Source organism: Pararge aegeria, chromosome 15, assembly GCF_905163445.1.
Source record: "Pararge aegeria chromosome 15, ilParAegt1.1, whole genome shotgun sequence".
Classification (NCBI taxonomy): Eukaryota; Metazoa; Arthropoda; class Insecta; order Lepidoptera; family Nymphalidae; genus Pararge; species Pararge aegeria.
In genome coordinates this window covers 2,947,785-2,965,285 of record NC_053194.1, presented here as the reverse complement: position 1 = coordinate 2,965,285, position 17,501 = coordinate 2,947,785, and the positions used below count along the sequence as shown (strand labels likewise).

At 34.5% G+C, this 17,501-nt stretch overlaps 1 protein-coding gene across 2 annotated transcripts in view; it reads left to right on the top strand.

Moving 5' to 3' along the window:
• The window catches only part of LOC120629718 (protein TANC1), a 246,436-nt gene that overhangs the window by 32,285 nt on the left and 196,650 nt on the right, over nt 1-17,501 (top strand). The window contains exon 1 of one of the 2 annotated variants that reach the window (XM_039898718.1): nt 9,309-9,539. The exons of the other annotated variant lie outside the window; for it this stretch is intronic. Within the exon in view, the coding sequence (XP_039754652.1) occupies nt 9,467-9,539 (73 nt within the window). The 5' untranslated portion in view covers nt 9,309-9,466. Of the gene's footprint in view, nt 1-9,308; nt 9,540-17,501 lie in introns of those variants that run through there. 2 annotated transcript variants of the gene reach the window in all.

The window sequence follows — 17,501 nt, the reverse complement described above, 5'->3', positions numbered from 1 at the left end:
ATTCATATTTATATTATGATTGCGAAAGTGTCTCTGTTTCAAAGTCAAAAATATATTTATTCAAGTAGGACCATAGACGACACTTCTGACGCGTACATTACATGGGAATTACATAGTAGTGTTATGATGGCGATAACCATATTTGTAAACTTAAAACTAAAGCTACGAGGGTTCCAAACGCGTCCTGGTCTAAGAAGAAGCCACAACAAACTTAGCCAGATGTTTTCTTTTGTCATCACCATCTAACATTGTGATTTAAAATTATAAGAAGAGCAACCTGCTTAGAGCAATAATGCACACCCAAGCTTTTTACGTAGTCCTTTATACTATAATAGGACTTTTCTATAAGCTTACGTTTAATACAAACTTTGAACTTTTTAAGAGACATCTCCAACATGTTAATGGGTAGTTTAATGTAGAATTGTATGCAATTTTCTTTAAACGAATCGACTCTCCTTTGTTTGCTTTGCTTTTTAATTTCCCGTTGCTAGCTTGTTCGTGACTTATATTTGGCTCAACCACTTGACGCAGTGACAGTTGGGGGAATATCCCGCAGGTATCAACAAAATAGATTTACCTTGCAGCAAACCGATCTTGACAAGGTTTGTCATATTAAACTGAGACTTTAAAGTAGTACTACTTTAAACAATGGTAGTAAGACTACAGGGCACGTTTGGTATACTTAAATGTAGTTATCATTACCATAGAAAAAAATCTAATTCCTTCTATAGATATAATTGAATAGAGAAAGAGAGATATATGCAGTGAGTCCTTAATATAAAAAAAAACTAATTAGTATATTTCCAGGATACAGCTTGTATCACTCTTAAAAATAGTAATACAGTGTAATCGAATGATAATGCCACCTGTCTACAGATTTTTGGTGCCGGATGTCTCGTTTTTTATGTTGTTTAAAGATGAATTTCTCAGAAAGCCAATGGACATTAAAGCGTATCTGATACTATTACAGGTACAGAAAAAGCATATTTACGTTTAAATGAATAATGACCTATCAATGGTTCGTTAATTTATTTATTATTTATATATTAAAGATAACCATAGAAATAACCTATGTACTACAAAATAAGTTATCATAATTAAAATGTCTTCGAAACCACTGCAGCCTAAAATGCAGTCTGAACTAATCCTTTGTCCAAGGTAACTGCCAGCTCTATGATCACCGGTACACTTTTTAAGTCTTTTTGACAGTTATTTTAAAGCCCCCGGTACCCACGACCTCAAAGTCTTTGTTGAATATTTAATTTAACGATGATTATATTAACATAAGTACTTATATTAAAATATTAGATTTTACAATTGTTGAAAGATGTAAATTTAACTTTCAAAGAAGACGCGAACACTAATTAATACGTTACGTCGCGTACGTTCGAATAGTATTCTTTACGTAATTGATTGTCTTTTGGTTGTCACTGCACTAGTGGCGCTGCGTTCCGTTCGGCTCGTGTCGGCCGCGGTCGTGTGTTTTCGTCATAGTTATAAAATAATAGGTATAATTTGATTACTGCTCTGTAAACTTCGACTTTAATTTGTAAATAGTGGTTTTTTAAACTCCGATGTCATGTAGTAGTAGTGTGGATTACTACCTAGTACGGGAATATGTTAACCAATGTTATGTGGTTCAATTACAGAACTTGGGACTGTCAAAGCAATTAGCTGAATTGTTGTTTTTTTGTTGTTATTTCGGTTGGACAGTTTTTGATAATCTTAAGGGCCGTAACAGTGTCACCAGGGGATGACAGGGTTTGAAGACCTCGGGGGAGGAAGCGTGGAAGTCAACCCTACGACCTCGACTTTGAGATAAGTTTGGACAGACTTTAGTTACCAACATCAGTATTATATCCAGGGTAGTTGCTGTCTGTGCAAATGTTGTATATAATTGTCCTACTTAAGATATGTTGCGAAGGGTAACAGAAGCTAAATTGTTGGCTTGCCGGCTGTCTTGATCATCGCACCTATTGTACCTATTATTTATTTTTTTATATTTTGGCTCTACTTAGAAATCCAAAGAACCTATATTCTAAGTATTTATGTATGTTATTCATAAAAATATTCATCAGTACCCATAACACAAACTAGGCTTACTTTGGGGCTAGATGACGATGTGTGTATTGTCGTAGTATATTTATTTATTTATTTAACCCGTGGTCCGTAGTCATCGTGCACTCCAAGGCACGGTACTAACAATGTCGTGACAGAATAATGAATAATTATTTACGAAAAAGTTACTGTGAAATGTTGATAACAAAAAATAATTCCGGCTAAGTTTGTTGTGGGCTCTTCTTAGACCAACCCTCGTAGCTTTATGTCTAAGTTGCCTAACCTAGTTATCACCATCATCTCACAATAATGTAAAAATGTGTGTATGAGTATACATGCATGTGATAGGCCTACACGAACAAAGAATTCGAATTTCGAATTAATACCTCAATACCAAACAACTTTTGGCGCTATCTAGAATTCGAAACTACTAATTTCTGCACCAACGAGAGGTAAACATAGTAAGTACCTATGTACTTACTATGTTTACCTCTCGTTTTAATGATCCTATACCTATGTATAGGATCATTAAACTTTCATCAGGTTATCGGCCACTTAGCAAGGCGCCAGTTTCCATATTCTCAAAAACATAATCTTCTTAAGCTTCGTACGGTAAAAAGATAACCTCAATATTAAACTTGAGGCTTTACTTACAATTTTAATAACCTCCCTATCAGATCTGTGTGTGCGTTTGCGTTTAAGTAAAGGGTCTTTGGTAGCTAGCTTCCTAGCATCAGCATATTGGCTTAACTTTTCTTCTTGCTTTAAACGGAGATACATCATATTAGATATGCTTCTTCCCTTTTATATCAATCATTAACATCATCATTCGCAGGCTATTTAGGTCCCACTGACTCGTTTTTGTAAGGAGAGACGGTTTTAGAGCCACCACGCTACTCCAATGAGTTTGGTTGGAAATATGTTAACGACTAATCGCTCATTTTACCAGCAATTGGCTTCACACTCTCAGAGGCTGACAGCCGATGTGCCGCAGAGAGCAATATGGGATTTCTTTTACTTTTAAAACGTATGGTTTGTCTTCCCGTAGTGACTCTACCACCAGTTACGAAGGGAGATTCTAGAGAGAAGAGGCCGGTATAAAACTACGCAGTTGTACTTTTAGTCGCGTATAGATACCCCAGTAAAACATTATAACAAGCACGATTTTCTACAACATATTTAAGAACATATACCTCTACTTAAAAATGTATCACTGCACACACAAAGTTTCCTCATAACACAAAATAAAATAGAACAAAGACCCGATACGTTAGTTGCTCCAATGGGTGTTGGCGAACATTCAATTAAGATAACCCGCGGTACTATAACACATACCATCGCTACCTATGTGGCACACAAAGTGGTAAAACTTATTAGACCCCTTTCCGAGTTGGCAGTCAAAAAATAAATTATAGACACAATAAGTCCAATGGCAGCACCGTAAACAAATCCAGACATAACCCAAATATAGTTTTCAACATCAATATAATACCGTGGTTTGTCATTTCCGAACCACCGAAGATTGATGGAACGCCAAATTATATGGTGGTACCCTCTGAAATTGGTTCGGGAAACACGGGGTCCGTGGCCATTTTGGAGTTCACAAAAACAAGGGACTTGTGTGGGAACCGGCCGACTTTATCCATGGTTTTTACTCTCTTTTGAACTTTCAAAGGCGTCTTTCTTACAGGCGCCAACGATACGACAGCGATTCAATTCAGAGCTACACTCACACCAAAGAATTTTGTTGCGATGTAATCGTTTCATTTTGCAAATTTGTTTATCATTGTTATATTTATTTATGAGTTGAGGAATATAACCCAAAGTAGAAAAATTCTGCCTATAAAATTTTGAAGTGCGCTGTGCGAAATCATTTGGCGCAGCGCACTTCAAAACATGAATTTTATTTTTCTGGTGGGAGGCTGCGGCCGTAGACCGCTGCTTAATCTAACTTAAAATTAGCAAGTTAGCCCTTGACTGCAATATCACCTAATGGTAAATAATGATACAGCCTGAGATGGTAGCGGGCTAACCTGTTAGGAACTATGGTAGTCATACTAATTGGTTTGTACGCGACATCGCATCGGAACACTAAACCGCTTAGCCGCCGCTTACCGCTAACCGCTTAGGAGGTCTTTGTCGGTTGTTGTAACCACGCTTAAATCTCATACTACTCATACTAACTCATCAGCAATAGTTAAAGAATAAAGGAAATACTTGGTACTCAAACAAATTAAAGTAGGTATGATGTAACGATATGTCGTATATTCAAGAAGTCATATCACGTCCGGGAGGTAAACAACAGGTTCCCCAGGCGTCTAAAAAAGCCAACAAGAGGGGCATGCCGTGGTGGTTTTAAGTTTGGGTACACCCCCTTTAGAGGGGGAGTCCCACATAACCTCCGTCCTGCCCAAAGGTCGCAGGTAGCAATAAAGCTTTTCTACCACGCCAATAATAAACAAGAAAGGAGTCATATATATCAACAATTTATCAAATTGAACAACAGCAGCTTTGTTGCCACTAACATACACCGCTAGATTGTTTTAACTTCGTTTACCCATATACCAATATATATTGTATTCATATAACGAAAACTGTATCATATTTATATTAGTAGCGGTACTTCTTGGTCCTTCCTACATCCCTACTCTTGCTTTTCTGTCTGTCTGTTTTTCTGTAGTCGTACGGTCTAAAAAGCCCAAACGCGTTGAAGGAGGAGGCCCTTTCGACCGATCAAATTTTTATGGCAGCTGTTAATGTATTTACAACGCGATATCCAATCAATTTCTGATATCATATTCCTTTTTCTGTGACAACGTCTCGGAGTTTAATAATAATTAATATGGAATAATTAATGTCACCGAATAGATTTGGAGAATTTTTTTGATAACCTTTTGTAATATGATCTTGGCTTTTATGAGTTAATGCGTATTCATATATTATGCCTCTTTGATGTATCGCCTGGCTTCTGTATGCAGCTTCGTTCGCATACATTAATTTTGTATTGTCACTTGTGGTATGCCCCGTTGCTTTATATGCCGTTGCTTTATACAATAAAGGCAAGCTAGATATCTACTGATTTATTTTAATAGCAAATTACCCAATCGGAAACGGGGCACATAAATTAAAGAACCGATGGACGTTCGGATCTAAATGTATTGAAATGGCACCGGTAAACGCAGCGTTGGTACACCTCCGATGACATCAAGCGAGTCCCAGGAAGCCACCGCACTAGCGGCACAAGGCCGTAGTGTTTGGAAATCTCTGCAAAAGACCTATGTCCAGCACTGGACGTCCAGTCAATGGGACTGGTTGACATGATGGTGACGATGAATAATAAAATTGATAGAGCCCGCCTATCCAAACTGGAGCGGCGTGATGGGGCAAAGCTCTTTAACCCCTCTCTCTTGTGGGGTATATAGGTATAAAATAAACAAACGAATGCACTAGCCCCTATTCCATTCGGACATGGATAATAAAGTTGTATTAGAAAATTTACATTTTAAAATTACGCGTCAACAAACTGACTGCGTGCAAATGTGACGCACAAATTATTACTTGCGAAAGGGCCCGACCCTAAGCCAGGTGGTATTTTAAAATAGCCCTTATAGCATAGCCATAAGGGCCCTAGAGACTGATACAGATCTACGCCTGACCCACTGGCTCTCCGCATTGTTCTCCGAACGTGCCGCATCACAATTCAAAATAGCATCCCTTACAAAAAGCAACCCCTCTCTCGGCAGAGACTGCAGACATAAACTTGCCTTCCTCTAAATTACCAGACCTATTGGTCAAACAAGAAATACTCTCAACTTGTATAATGTAAGCTATATTTTTATTACTTCTTAGTGCAATGTTTCATATGTTTATGCTTCAGCAAAAAAAAGAATATAAACCAGTTCCTCCAAATATATTATAATTATAAGACAAAATTTGATTTCCTTTACGAAAAATTCCATATCTTTAAGTTATGAAAAGATGATTTACCTACATATTAAGACAACTAAGAAAAATATAAAGTGCACTCTAATTGTGCATAAATTGTTAGTGTGGTATTCTATATTTGTACCAACAAAATTCCTAGCTACTAATAAGCTAGCTAAGACAACGCTATTTTTTTAAGTTATTGTTGCCTGCAGACAGGTTAGGAGGTCAGGTCAGGTACTCAACCTAAAAATTTTAGTCAGCCTAATAATGTCCGATGATGGCGATGGACCTTCTATCAGCCTTACTTCAGGTTGGCGGGCTGATTACTGATTGTAGATTATTGGCAACACGCATACCATAACCACAAAATAATAAGCCGATAGCACTATATCTTCTTCGGTGTGTGTAGCTTAATGATCCACAGCGCACTTATTGCAATTTTAAAATTAGTTCTAAGCGTTATTTCGTTAAGACTAAGGACTATTTTGCAATATTTAAAATATTTTTCGCACCAGCTATTTATAGTAACAATGCTAGTTAATTTCTGTTCTACACACGGACACTTTCACACGTTTCCTGGCATAGAGATTTAATAGGGTTCCTGATGTAATAATTTCAATTAATATATTTGATATAACCTTCATGTGTTGGTAAAATTACTTTTATTGTAATATACATAAACGTCAACTTTAATGAGAAGTGAAAAATAGATTTCCCTTTTATTTATTTCATTTATAATAATACCAACAATTTAATCTAAAAATTCCTAAATACACTAACTAACTACTTTCTTAATCAACAACATCACATCAACCCAATACCGGCCCACTACAAAGCACGGGAAGATCATACAATGAGAAGGGGTTAATGCGGTAGTCCACCACGCTGGTACAGTGCGGATTGGTGGACACCCCACCCATTTGAGAACATTATGTAGAACTCTCGGGCATGCCGGTTTCCTCACGATGTTTTCCTTCACCGTTGATGTAAGTGATATTTTTATTACATGAAACGCACATAACTTAACAAAGTTAGAGGTGCGAGCTGGGATTCGAACTCCGACCCTCGAAAGCGAAGTCGAGCTCTTACCCAATGCGCTATCGCCGCTAACACTTCTTAATAATACCTATTATATATTGTAATATTTGAGGGATGATTTAAATTAATTTTAATCTTCTGATCTAAATTTCATTGATTTTTTGAAAGAAAAAAGTAATTTAAACCAATTTTCAAGTTAAAAGTTATTCCTGAGTCGAAATTCCTTCCGAAAATAAATTCTACCCACGCATTTATTATTGATCGACCAACCAAATCCATATTCTACCCAATAATTATTTTTAAAAGCTTTTTAGTATGGATTAAAAAATCAATCCTTACAGATACGAAGATATGTGATGAAAGAACAAATTACTCTTTTGAAAAAGGGTTCACTGCATCTACTTTTTGTAAACGTTTTAAAGAATTTACCTAAATACTTAATCCATACGAATTTTCTAACGTAACTTTTGACTAAGCAGCTAGTTTGGAAAAAAATCCGCTTCTTAATCGATTACTATCGATTTCATCGAGTTAATATTTTGAAAGCTTTATTTTATACAGTTTGTATCAAAAATTCCCGTCTCTCACTAAATAGATAACCAGGCAGGAAGGTACCTACGTTTAGCTAGGTGGATCTTTATATCCTACTATCCTACTATCCTACTATCTTACTATCCTACTAATCCTACTAATATTATAAATGTGAAAGTGTAGATGTTTGTTACGCTATCACGCAAAAATGGATGAACGGATTTGGATGAAATTTGGCATGCATGTAGCCTTTGACATAGTTCAAGTAAATCTTTTAAAAATGAGAATCAGTACAGCGTAAAATTTATAATTGAATGTAAACTTCGACTGAATGAGCTTTTTGTAGTATCAGTACCTACCTACTTACGTTTTTGTACAAGCCCCTACTTATTTGTAAAAAAAGTTTTTAGTCGTTTGGTATTTAAGTAGATTTTATAATGTGAAATGACTCCTTATGGCCGTGACATGAATTGATTCGATTTAAATATTAGGTACATTTTCCGTACTTTTTAACGCATTTTACGAGAGTCATCATAAATTTAATTTTATATTTTCAGAAAAGTGTTTCTACACTTAGAGAAATAATAGTATCTCAACATCATCATCATCATATCCCAATACAGGGCACGGGTCTCCTCTCACACCTTACTCCACCACGTTGGCAAAAACAATCTAAAAACGTTTTATTAACCTTGACTCAATTTAAGAGGATATTTCAAAAACGGACAGAGTACAGACACCTCTATTTTATTTATTTGTTTCAGTTTATTTGTATCTATTGAATATATATATGTAAATAAGCGGTAGACTTCACAAACCTTGAAATCTCTCAGGCATGCCGGTTTCCTCACAATGTTTCCCTTCACCAAGTGATATTTTAATTGTTTAATAATTAATAACGCACTTAATTCCGAAAAGTTAGAGGTACGGACCGGGGATCGAACTCGGTATCACCGAAACGGAGGCCGAAGCTCTAACCACTACACTATTACCGCTTTGACCCTTTATCTCCATATACGAGTATTTACGGTAAAGTAAGTAGGAAGGCACATACTAACTTCACCATACTATATATATATAAATATATTGACGGCCGATTGGCTCAGTTTCCAGCGACCCTGCTTTCCGAGTCCAAGGCCGTGTGTTCGATTCCCACTACTGAAAAATGTTTGTGTGATGAGCATGAGTGTTTTTCAGTGTCTGGGTGTTTGTATGTATGTTATAAGTATTTACATATGTATATTATTTATAAAAGATATTCATTAGTCATCTTAGTACCGATAACACAAGCTACGCTTAAATTGGGACTTGGTAGCGATGTGTGTATTGTCGTAGTATATTTTTATTTATATATTAGAAACCAAGGTTATACGAAATTTACTTTCTTTTTAAATGATAGGTATCATAAAAAAGTATGACGTCCTCTAAAATAAGTTCAACGGTTTAATATTATGACTCCAAGCTCATTATTTTACTATAGAATTCAAAACAATACATTGATCAGCGCTTTATTATAGAGCATATAATACTTCCCGCTGATGTTAATATAAAAAAATTATATTTCCGCTAAAACAGTGCAGCGTTCGGCCGCGCTAAACACGGAAAACAATAAACGTTTCATTCACAAAGGCATTATAGAAAATAGAACAATAATCGCAAAGGGCACTAATCAGATTATCGCTCCTATCCATGTGTGTGTAGCGTCATGCGTCACTCATTCAGTTGCAGTTCAACCATTCGCGTCGTTGACTCGGTACGCGTCGGTCGACAGCGCGCGCGCCGGTTTTCCGAACATTTAAAAAGAGCCGTTGTAATTCCATTTTCAAAAACTCGAATTGTTTATGTGTGTGCAAAAGTGTTGTGCCAGACCAAGTGTGTGACCCGTGCGATTGATAAGTGGTAAATAGTAAACATGAATTCTAAAAAGTTGGAATACTTTAACGACGATGACTCGGTGGATGAGAAAATAAATCTCAGTTGTCTAGGTAAGCTTTTTTTTGTATATAAATAATATATATTTTATTCTTTCATCATTAGCAAGTAAATTTGTATTGAACTAGGTATAATTGATTTTTAGTGGCGTTTAATTATAGGTGTCTGCATAGTTGTTATGAATATCAAGGAAGCTAAGTGCCTTTAATGATAAGATGTCGAGACTACTATTAATAAATGACAAATAAAGTTCATCGATGTCTCGATTTATCGTACTAACAGTTAGCTTCTTATACCTACTGATTGTAATAACATAAAATATCTGGGTCACCAGTAGAATGTTCTTTCGAAAAGTAGTTCTTCTCTATCTATATTATTACGCTTAAAGCGATAAGACCGCCTTTGTATATTTTTTATTTTTTTTTTGTTATTCGTTGTAATTTTTTCTTATGTTTTCTCTGTAACTTGTGTAATAAATACTTCATCTATCTATACTATACAAAGAGCTTTCAAAATAACCATAGTTAAAAATTAATTATTGCGTTAATCGATAAAGTAAGACAGTTCTTTTTTCGTTTAAATACTTACCTACTTAAAATAAAGTTTTTAGTACTTTTGTAATATGAGCTTAATCCTTTTATATTTCACCTGATTTCGTAATCTTTAAAGATGATTTAACAATACGTAGGTAGAAAATCAATGACTAATAGTTTACGTTTGCAATTTTTTTAGTCTGATTCATGAAGTTTTAAAATTTCGGATAAAGTAGGTCATCCAAACCTACATTGTATTCAATTCTTATGTGAACGTTGAATTCTTAAAGAAAATAAATAAACCTGCACTAATAAAGCAATACGTACCTTTTAGATCTTCATTAGAGATTAACTAGGTAGGTATATTCATTAAAATATATTGATAGGTACCTAGGTACATCCAAATGCATAATGATTTGAGATTCTGACATTTATGAATTCTACCTAGGTATAAAAAATGTAAGTAACTAGATAATTACTTACATACCTACCCTATTAACTTGTTTTTATGAATTCTATGGTGACAAAAAAATCTTGTATGATGGCCTTTTTTGGTAGTAATTATGAGGATTTATAAATAATAATATTGGAAGGATCGTAAATAAAAATTATTTTTCGAAAGCCCTAAGCGTATTCCGTTATATAAAGTCTCTTGAAAATAATAATAAATAACAATTCTCACATAAAAAGCATACCGCAAATCGACATACCTTGTCCCGAGGCTAAAAGGACCTGTATAGTTATCTCTATCTAAACTAAAGCCTTAGAAAGGGTACGCTAAAGTCATTATTCTGACAATGTGTGAGTTTCGTCTGCGTTCATAGAACCCTGCATACACGATTTCCTTTTACCATAATAATAATAGTTTGGCATGAAATCTTTAAAAAATATCCATATTATAAAGTTATAAAGGAGCATTAGGTACCTTTTTAAATCTTCTATTATAAAGATTCTATTAAAAAGAGCTAGTTACATGCAGGGCATTAGAAAGCAAGTAAGTGACAAAATCAACGACGAACAAGTACGGTAAACATACAAGTGCATACATAATCCCTCGCTTAATAAATAAACTGGATAATAGACTTAGAAAAAAAAACAAGGGATAATCTTAAAAGTAAACTAAAGTAATATTTTTCTTCTTGGTCACAATGTATTGGAGATGGTTCTGGCACCCAATTAAACCAGAGTGGATTCGGTGGTGCTGTTTAAGTTTCAACGGCTACAACTTTTATATCAAAAATAAAAAAAGATTACCATTTGTTTTTATCGTTATACCTAACCAGGATGTGCCCCGTTTACGCCAATATAAGACATATTAATAAACGCTTAACACATATTGGTAAGTTTCTTACAAATCCTTATTAACTTATACGTAATTTTATCATCTCAAACAAGAAAATGGGCATCGGTAAAATAATATTAGGTTATTGTTCATCTCATTTAGTATTTCAGAGGTGTCATATTCTTATTAATCTGATCCTTCTAATGGGCTTCATCAATTAAGAGCACAATTCTTCACGCGCTCAGAGATGACCCAAATACTAATAAAATTCCTTCCGACGTTGTTATCTTACGCGTCTCTTTCAGCTCAATCGTTAGTGACCTCTAAGACTTATACAGCCGACACAAAAATATATTTGATAGATGACTTTGATTTAATCTGTGCTACTTTTTGTAACGCTAGTAACTCCAAAAAATATGTGAATTTATTACATATGTAATTGCCAAATTTTATATTTGAAATATTCCAAAAAGTTGGAAGTTGAAATTATTTAAATGGCGTAAGACAAATATTATTTGAATTAAATGGTAGCATGTTTTACATAGTATTTATGTAATTAATTAGAGTTCGGTATCAGCATGAAAACAGTGCTGTATTGAGATAGTGATTCTAGTGAACCGAATTTAATTTAGCGATTTGACGATGGTTTTTTCTCAATCTACACAGAGTTTTTTACTTGACGCTCAAACAAAACAAATAAAGTTAACGTATTAAAACCTGCATTCTCATTTCTCAAACATTAATATGAAGTCTCACATTACATTCAAATGCATTTAGATTCTGACATTCATGAAATCCAACGATTTTTTTTTTAAATGTAAAAATATTTTTTATCAAAAACAACATTTACAGATTCCATGTAACAGATGGTACCCACACTAGGTATTCCTGTTTCGTGGGTGCCTATATACAGTTTAACAGCTTCAATTTATGCTGTCACTCGAATCATATATAAAATAACTAGATCCCGCCCTGATACAGTCGTACAATCGTCGATGATGATTTCCAGTTTCTATTGTTACCTTTTTCACCTATTTGTTTGTTAGCTGTTTCATGAGAATAATAGCTGGTCCGATTTCCCTAAATAGTTTTATCCATTCTATAGCTAAAACGTTTTCTTTTATTTATTCAAATCTCTGAGTTTTATTTGTTTTTGCATACGTACCAAATTTGGATCGTTTTCACGCCTTTTAACTTCTTTTTGCCTTTTCGATAGTTTATTGCGTTTGTATTTTTTTCTTTGGACTACTATCAAGGTCGGAAACACTGAATTCCGTACTAATTGATCTACTAAGATTTGAATTTTCGAATGAAAATTGAAATTGAAATAAACAAAGAATGAAAGCAGAAGAAATATTTATTGTACCTGCCTTAATGGTAACACAGGACTCAGCTATATAACAGACATTTCTGCTTCTTTATGGCTGATCTCTTTATCTCTTTGTGTTATTTACAGTATACATGTTTAAATAAGTTACATATAAGTCCCGATTGAATTCCAGAAATTCATTCAAAAAGTTTAGGTTATACTTGGTTTTGTGTTACTTAGGTTTATACCGATAGAACCTTTTAAGGATAAACTTTTAAACTTCAGCCCTTGCTGAATTGCTTACTAAAATGGTACAAAAAACATATAGGGCAGGTAGGCGGGGGGTTATATTTAATCTCCACAAATCAAACTTGAAAGTCTTGAACAGCCAAATAAAGTCACTTCTCGGTTATTGACTCAATTTATTGAATCCTGTTTTAAATTTTGAAGATTTTATTGGAAAACATTTGTAATGATGAAGTTAAGTAGGTACTTCAATTTAACAACAGTCACAAAACATGCTTAACCATACTGTGTAGGTGGAGAGTATAAAGTAAGATTAATATAAAACCTTTTCCACTTCAGTTCACTTGGCGACCTTTTGTTATTATTTCGAAATACTTACTCAAATACCAGTAAGGTACTTACGGATTTGATTGAGCAAATCAAGATAAAGTACGACCGTTTTTAGAGTTATTATCCCTTAAACGAGATAAATAAGCTACTGAATTCGAATAGAATAAAAAGAAGACATTTGAAATAATAGAAAATCCGTAAGCTTCTTAGATGTTTGAGTTAGGCTTGATAGGTAATCACTGATACCGTTTAAAATATTTTACTTGAATACCTAAAAATGACCATAAATAATTCAAGTAACAGTTAGTTTCATACGAAAATAAATGGTTATAAGTTACTAAACGGACCAAAGTTTAACACAGTATAAGCAATGGTTATGGTTGGAACAAGATCATGTTAGATAATATTGCTTGAGTTAAGCCCAACACAATTATTTCACGTGTTCAATTTGAATAAATTCGATACCATGTTCGATGTAAATTGTACAAAATTTATAGTAAAATTTTAGAACATTGTCCTATAAATATATTTCTTATAATTAAATGGTTTGCGCATAGACCTACAAAGGTCTTCAAGGACTGCTTAATAGATATTCAACATGTTTTTCTTTACTTAGATTTCTTGTAATAGGTTTAAAACAAAAGCAAAATTGTGGTAAAACAAAAGTATGTAGGTTGCGAGTTCTAGTTCCGCAAATTGAGTTTGAAACTCCTCGTTTCTTACTTTCAAGCGACGTCAAAACAATTAAGAGATTATTTGATGTCTAGGTTAGGCTTTCAACTTTATCCGTGGAATCAACACACATCTCGATGAGTCTTTTAAAAGGGTGCACAAGCAGGTGTATTTACTTCGCTCTATATATATAAGTCTAGTTAGTTCTATTAAAGTTTGATGATGATCTTATATTTTGAATTCTTCAATGGCTAACATAAAACATTTTGACAAAAAATCTACTTTCTAACAATTATGTAGCAGTACACAATAAGTGGAAGGTTTTTATTATATTAAACCCTCTTTTTAAGTAATATTGGTTGCTTGGATCAATATGTAGGCCAAATTCTTTGAAATGCGTTTTACTATTTTCTGTATTTAAATGTGGTATACAATAAAAGTGTTTTCATAAATTTATTCAGTGATAAATTGACTTACTAAATTTTACTTTTATTAGCAATATATGAAAATCTTTTTACTCATCGAATAAATTCTGTTAACTGTAAGTAGTTTCCGGCCCTAAGAGAAACTTTATTGTCAATTCTATGTCTTTTGAATGTTAGACGGCCGACTTCGAGTGAGTTGGAACTTGCAAGTGGCATTCTATGGCCGTCTATTTGTTCAAATGTTTTTTGTCCAAGCTAACGCTCACGACTGGCACGATCGTGTGTAGCTACTCCCATAACTGTGTCAATATTTCAGTATATTTGTATGATCATGTCAGAGATAACGTTTCTTATTATTCTACACTAAAAGCGTCCACGGCTTTGCTCGTATGTATTCGCAGCTACTGTCTCAGTATTTTCCCAATGATGTCATAAATGCGAAAGATTGAGAGTTTTGCAGAATTAGGCTTTTAGTAGCATGCAAGCAGCATTGTTGTGTTCCGGTCTGAAGGGCGTGGATTCAGGAGTAATTACTGGCCCATGAGGCTTAGCACCGACGCCTCAGGTTGATGGACACAGGGTGGAGTTTTGTACGAAGGGACATCAGAGAGAACGGTCTGACGGGGACTAGTAGTCACGTCATCACCTCTACTTACGACCCTGAGAAGACAAGAAGAGGCAAGGTGTTGCCTTACCTCAAAGTGACGTACCCAGGAAATCGGGAATCATAAATCTTCCCGGGACGAGCTATAAGCGTTGTGCAAGGGAGGCACCGGTGCGTTCCTAGGAGATCCCGGAGCCTCCCATTATGTACTGAGGCTGGCAACCGAGGGGGTTTTAGTGGGTAGAAATCCCACATAACCCAAATTCTCCCACAGAGAATTGGGTATCTTTTAAGAAGATTTCCCCCCCGGTCAACAAAAAAAAAAAAAAAGGTGGAGTTTTGTAGGACGTAAAAGCTACCCAAAGAAAAAGTAGCTTTTGTCTCTTTTCAATCGCACATTGCTACGTTGCTATATTACTGAGTGATTGGAGGACAAACCATCAAAACATACCTTTGCATTTGTAATATTAAAGAATAAGGATTTAATAGCTCACTGTTTAAATTCCTTTCCCCAAATAAACCTTGACTGATCTAAAGGTACTGCTATCCTTTTCGACGGAAACACTGTGCACGGGACTAAACTACTTTTAAACAACGAAAGAAAACTTTGAAACCTGTCTAAAGTTTAGTTTTGAAACTTGTGTACTACTGAAAAGGCCCCACATGAATTTTTTTAAATAATAAAATCAAAAAACTTACCTTCTGTTCTTGGGCCTTTTCCGCACTTGGTTGGTCTGGGACCGTCCGTTGTACGTAAACCTTAACTATTACTGACCCAAATTATATCGGCCTTACAAAATGAATCTACCTATCTATCTAGTACATTTTAGTCTTTTTATTTGAATATTTTCAAGACGTGATTTTTCCTATACACCAAAGATTTATTGATATGTTATTACAATAATTATCTTAATGGTAATCATTTAAATATCAATGACTATAATTATTTTTTGTGTTTATATAAATTAATGTCCGTTTGTTAAGATCAAATAGATTGATAATGCCTTATGTAGACCTTCAATATATTATCCGTCTTATCTTAAAACGAGTTCAAGCATTCAAATGATAAGACATGCTTAGACATGCCTTAACTCACTGCTCTTGATACGTAAAAAACTGTAACTATTATAGTTTCTTTGTTCTTAACTAGTATATAGTTGCATGTGGACTTAATCGTCGATGACTCAAGAGCGAGCTTATCCTTCAATATTAAAAAGTGCGAATGATCTAAGGGCCATTAAGTATTCAGATATAATAAAAGAAGTTAATTTATAAGTATATACCTATATAGTATACATATTTTATTCCACTACTAATTAACCTGATCTGGGGATGTGAAGTCAAAGACGGCAGACCTGTTTAGTGTATTGCAGTTATATTGTATCAAAACCATTAATCTGAGTCAATGCGTCACTGTAACAGAAAGCTTGTTGTCACATTTTTGTCAGTAGGTTAGTAATTCAACATGACCAAATCCTTCGTCCAGACCAGACCAGAGAAAATTCTGAAATATCAATTCCCAAATCGCCCCTGCTGGGAAACAAACCCAGGAAAACCCAAGAATAAACCCAGGAATATTAGATCCATCAACAACAGAGAGTACGAAACCGTATTATTAAAAATAATAAGTAAGTAAGTAATAAGTAAGTACGAAACCGTATTATTAAAAATAATTAATGTTAAGGTCACACACGGAAACAGGATGGGTAGACCATTAACCCCACGGTTCAATGCGGGCGGTGCATATTTTAGCGAGATGGTAGACAAGATATATGCAATAGTCAGATTGTAAAACTGTCGAACGCTTACATCGTTAGGCCGCCTGTATATAAGCTGATATCGCGTAATCAAAACTGCGCATTTTTTCATTTGCTGTAATGACCGAACATTTTACACTTGTCTTTTTTAACAAAATGGTTGTACTGTGTACTGGTATTTTCGTCGTGAAACTAGCTTACACTATCCTCATTGAAGGACCTGGAAGATTTTGTAAGAACTGTGATGGCGATGTTCGGAAAATACGCTAGAAAGGCTTCTGAGACTATTAATTATCACAATATGTTAGATAAAGTAACCGAGATCTACGACAAAACTTGCTTAAGGACAATGGCAAATTGCTACCACCTTCACCAAGAATATATAGACAAGAAAATCGTGTAGCTCAAATTAATAAGCTTTAATATTGGTTTTTAAGACGAGATAATTAAAATAATCAAATAAAACGTTAAGTTTTGTACCATATACAGCGAGTTACGTCCTACAACATAATAAGTAGATTTAATAAAAAATATAAAATCTTTTAATTCCTCCGTTTTAGCTGATATGTGGTCAGCCTTAAAGCAGTTATAAGGCGGCTAGATGAAAGGTTACTTTACGATCATAGGCTTGGATCGATAAAACGATTGATAGCATAGTTAAACACTTATCTGATAAGTATAGAGATGTGCTCGTTGATAGAAAGGAAATTGTCGTAGAATCTGTGAACAGGAAACAGAATATCAAATCGTGAATCTATTGGACTACATTTTATTACTAACTTCTTTAAATCAAAAGCACTTCGTGTGATTATACGTTTGAGTTTGAAAGTTTTTTATGGTCAAGTTTTTGTATTGCC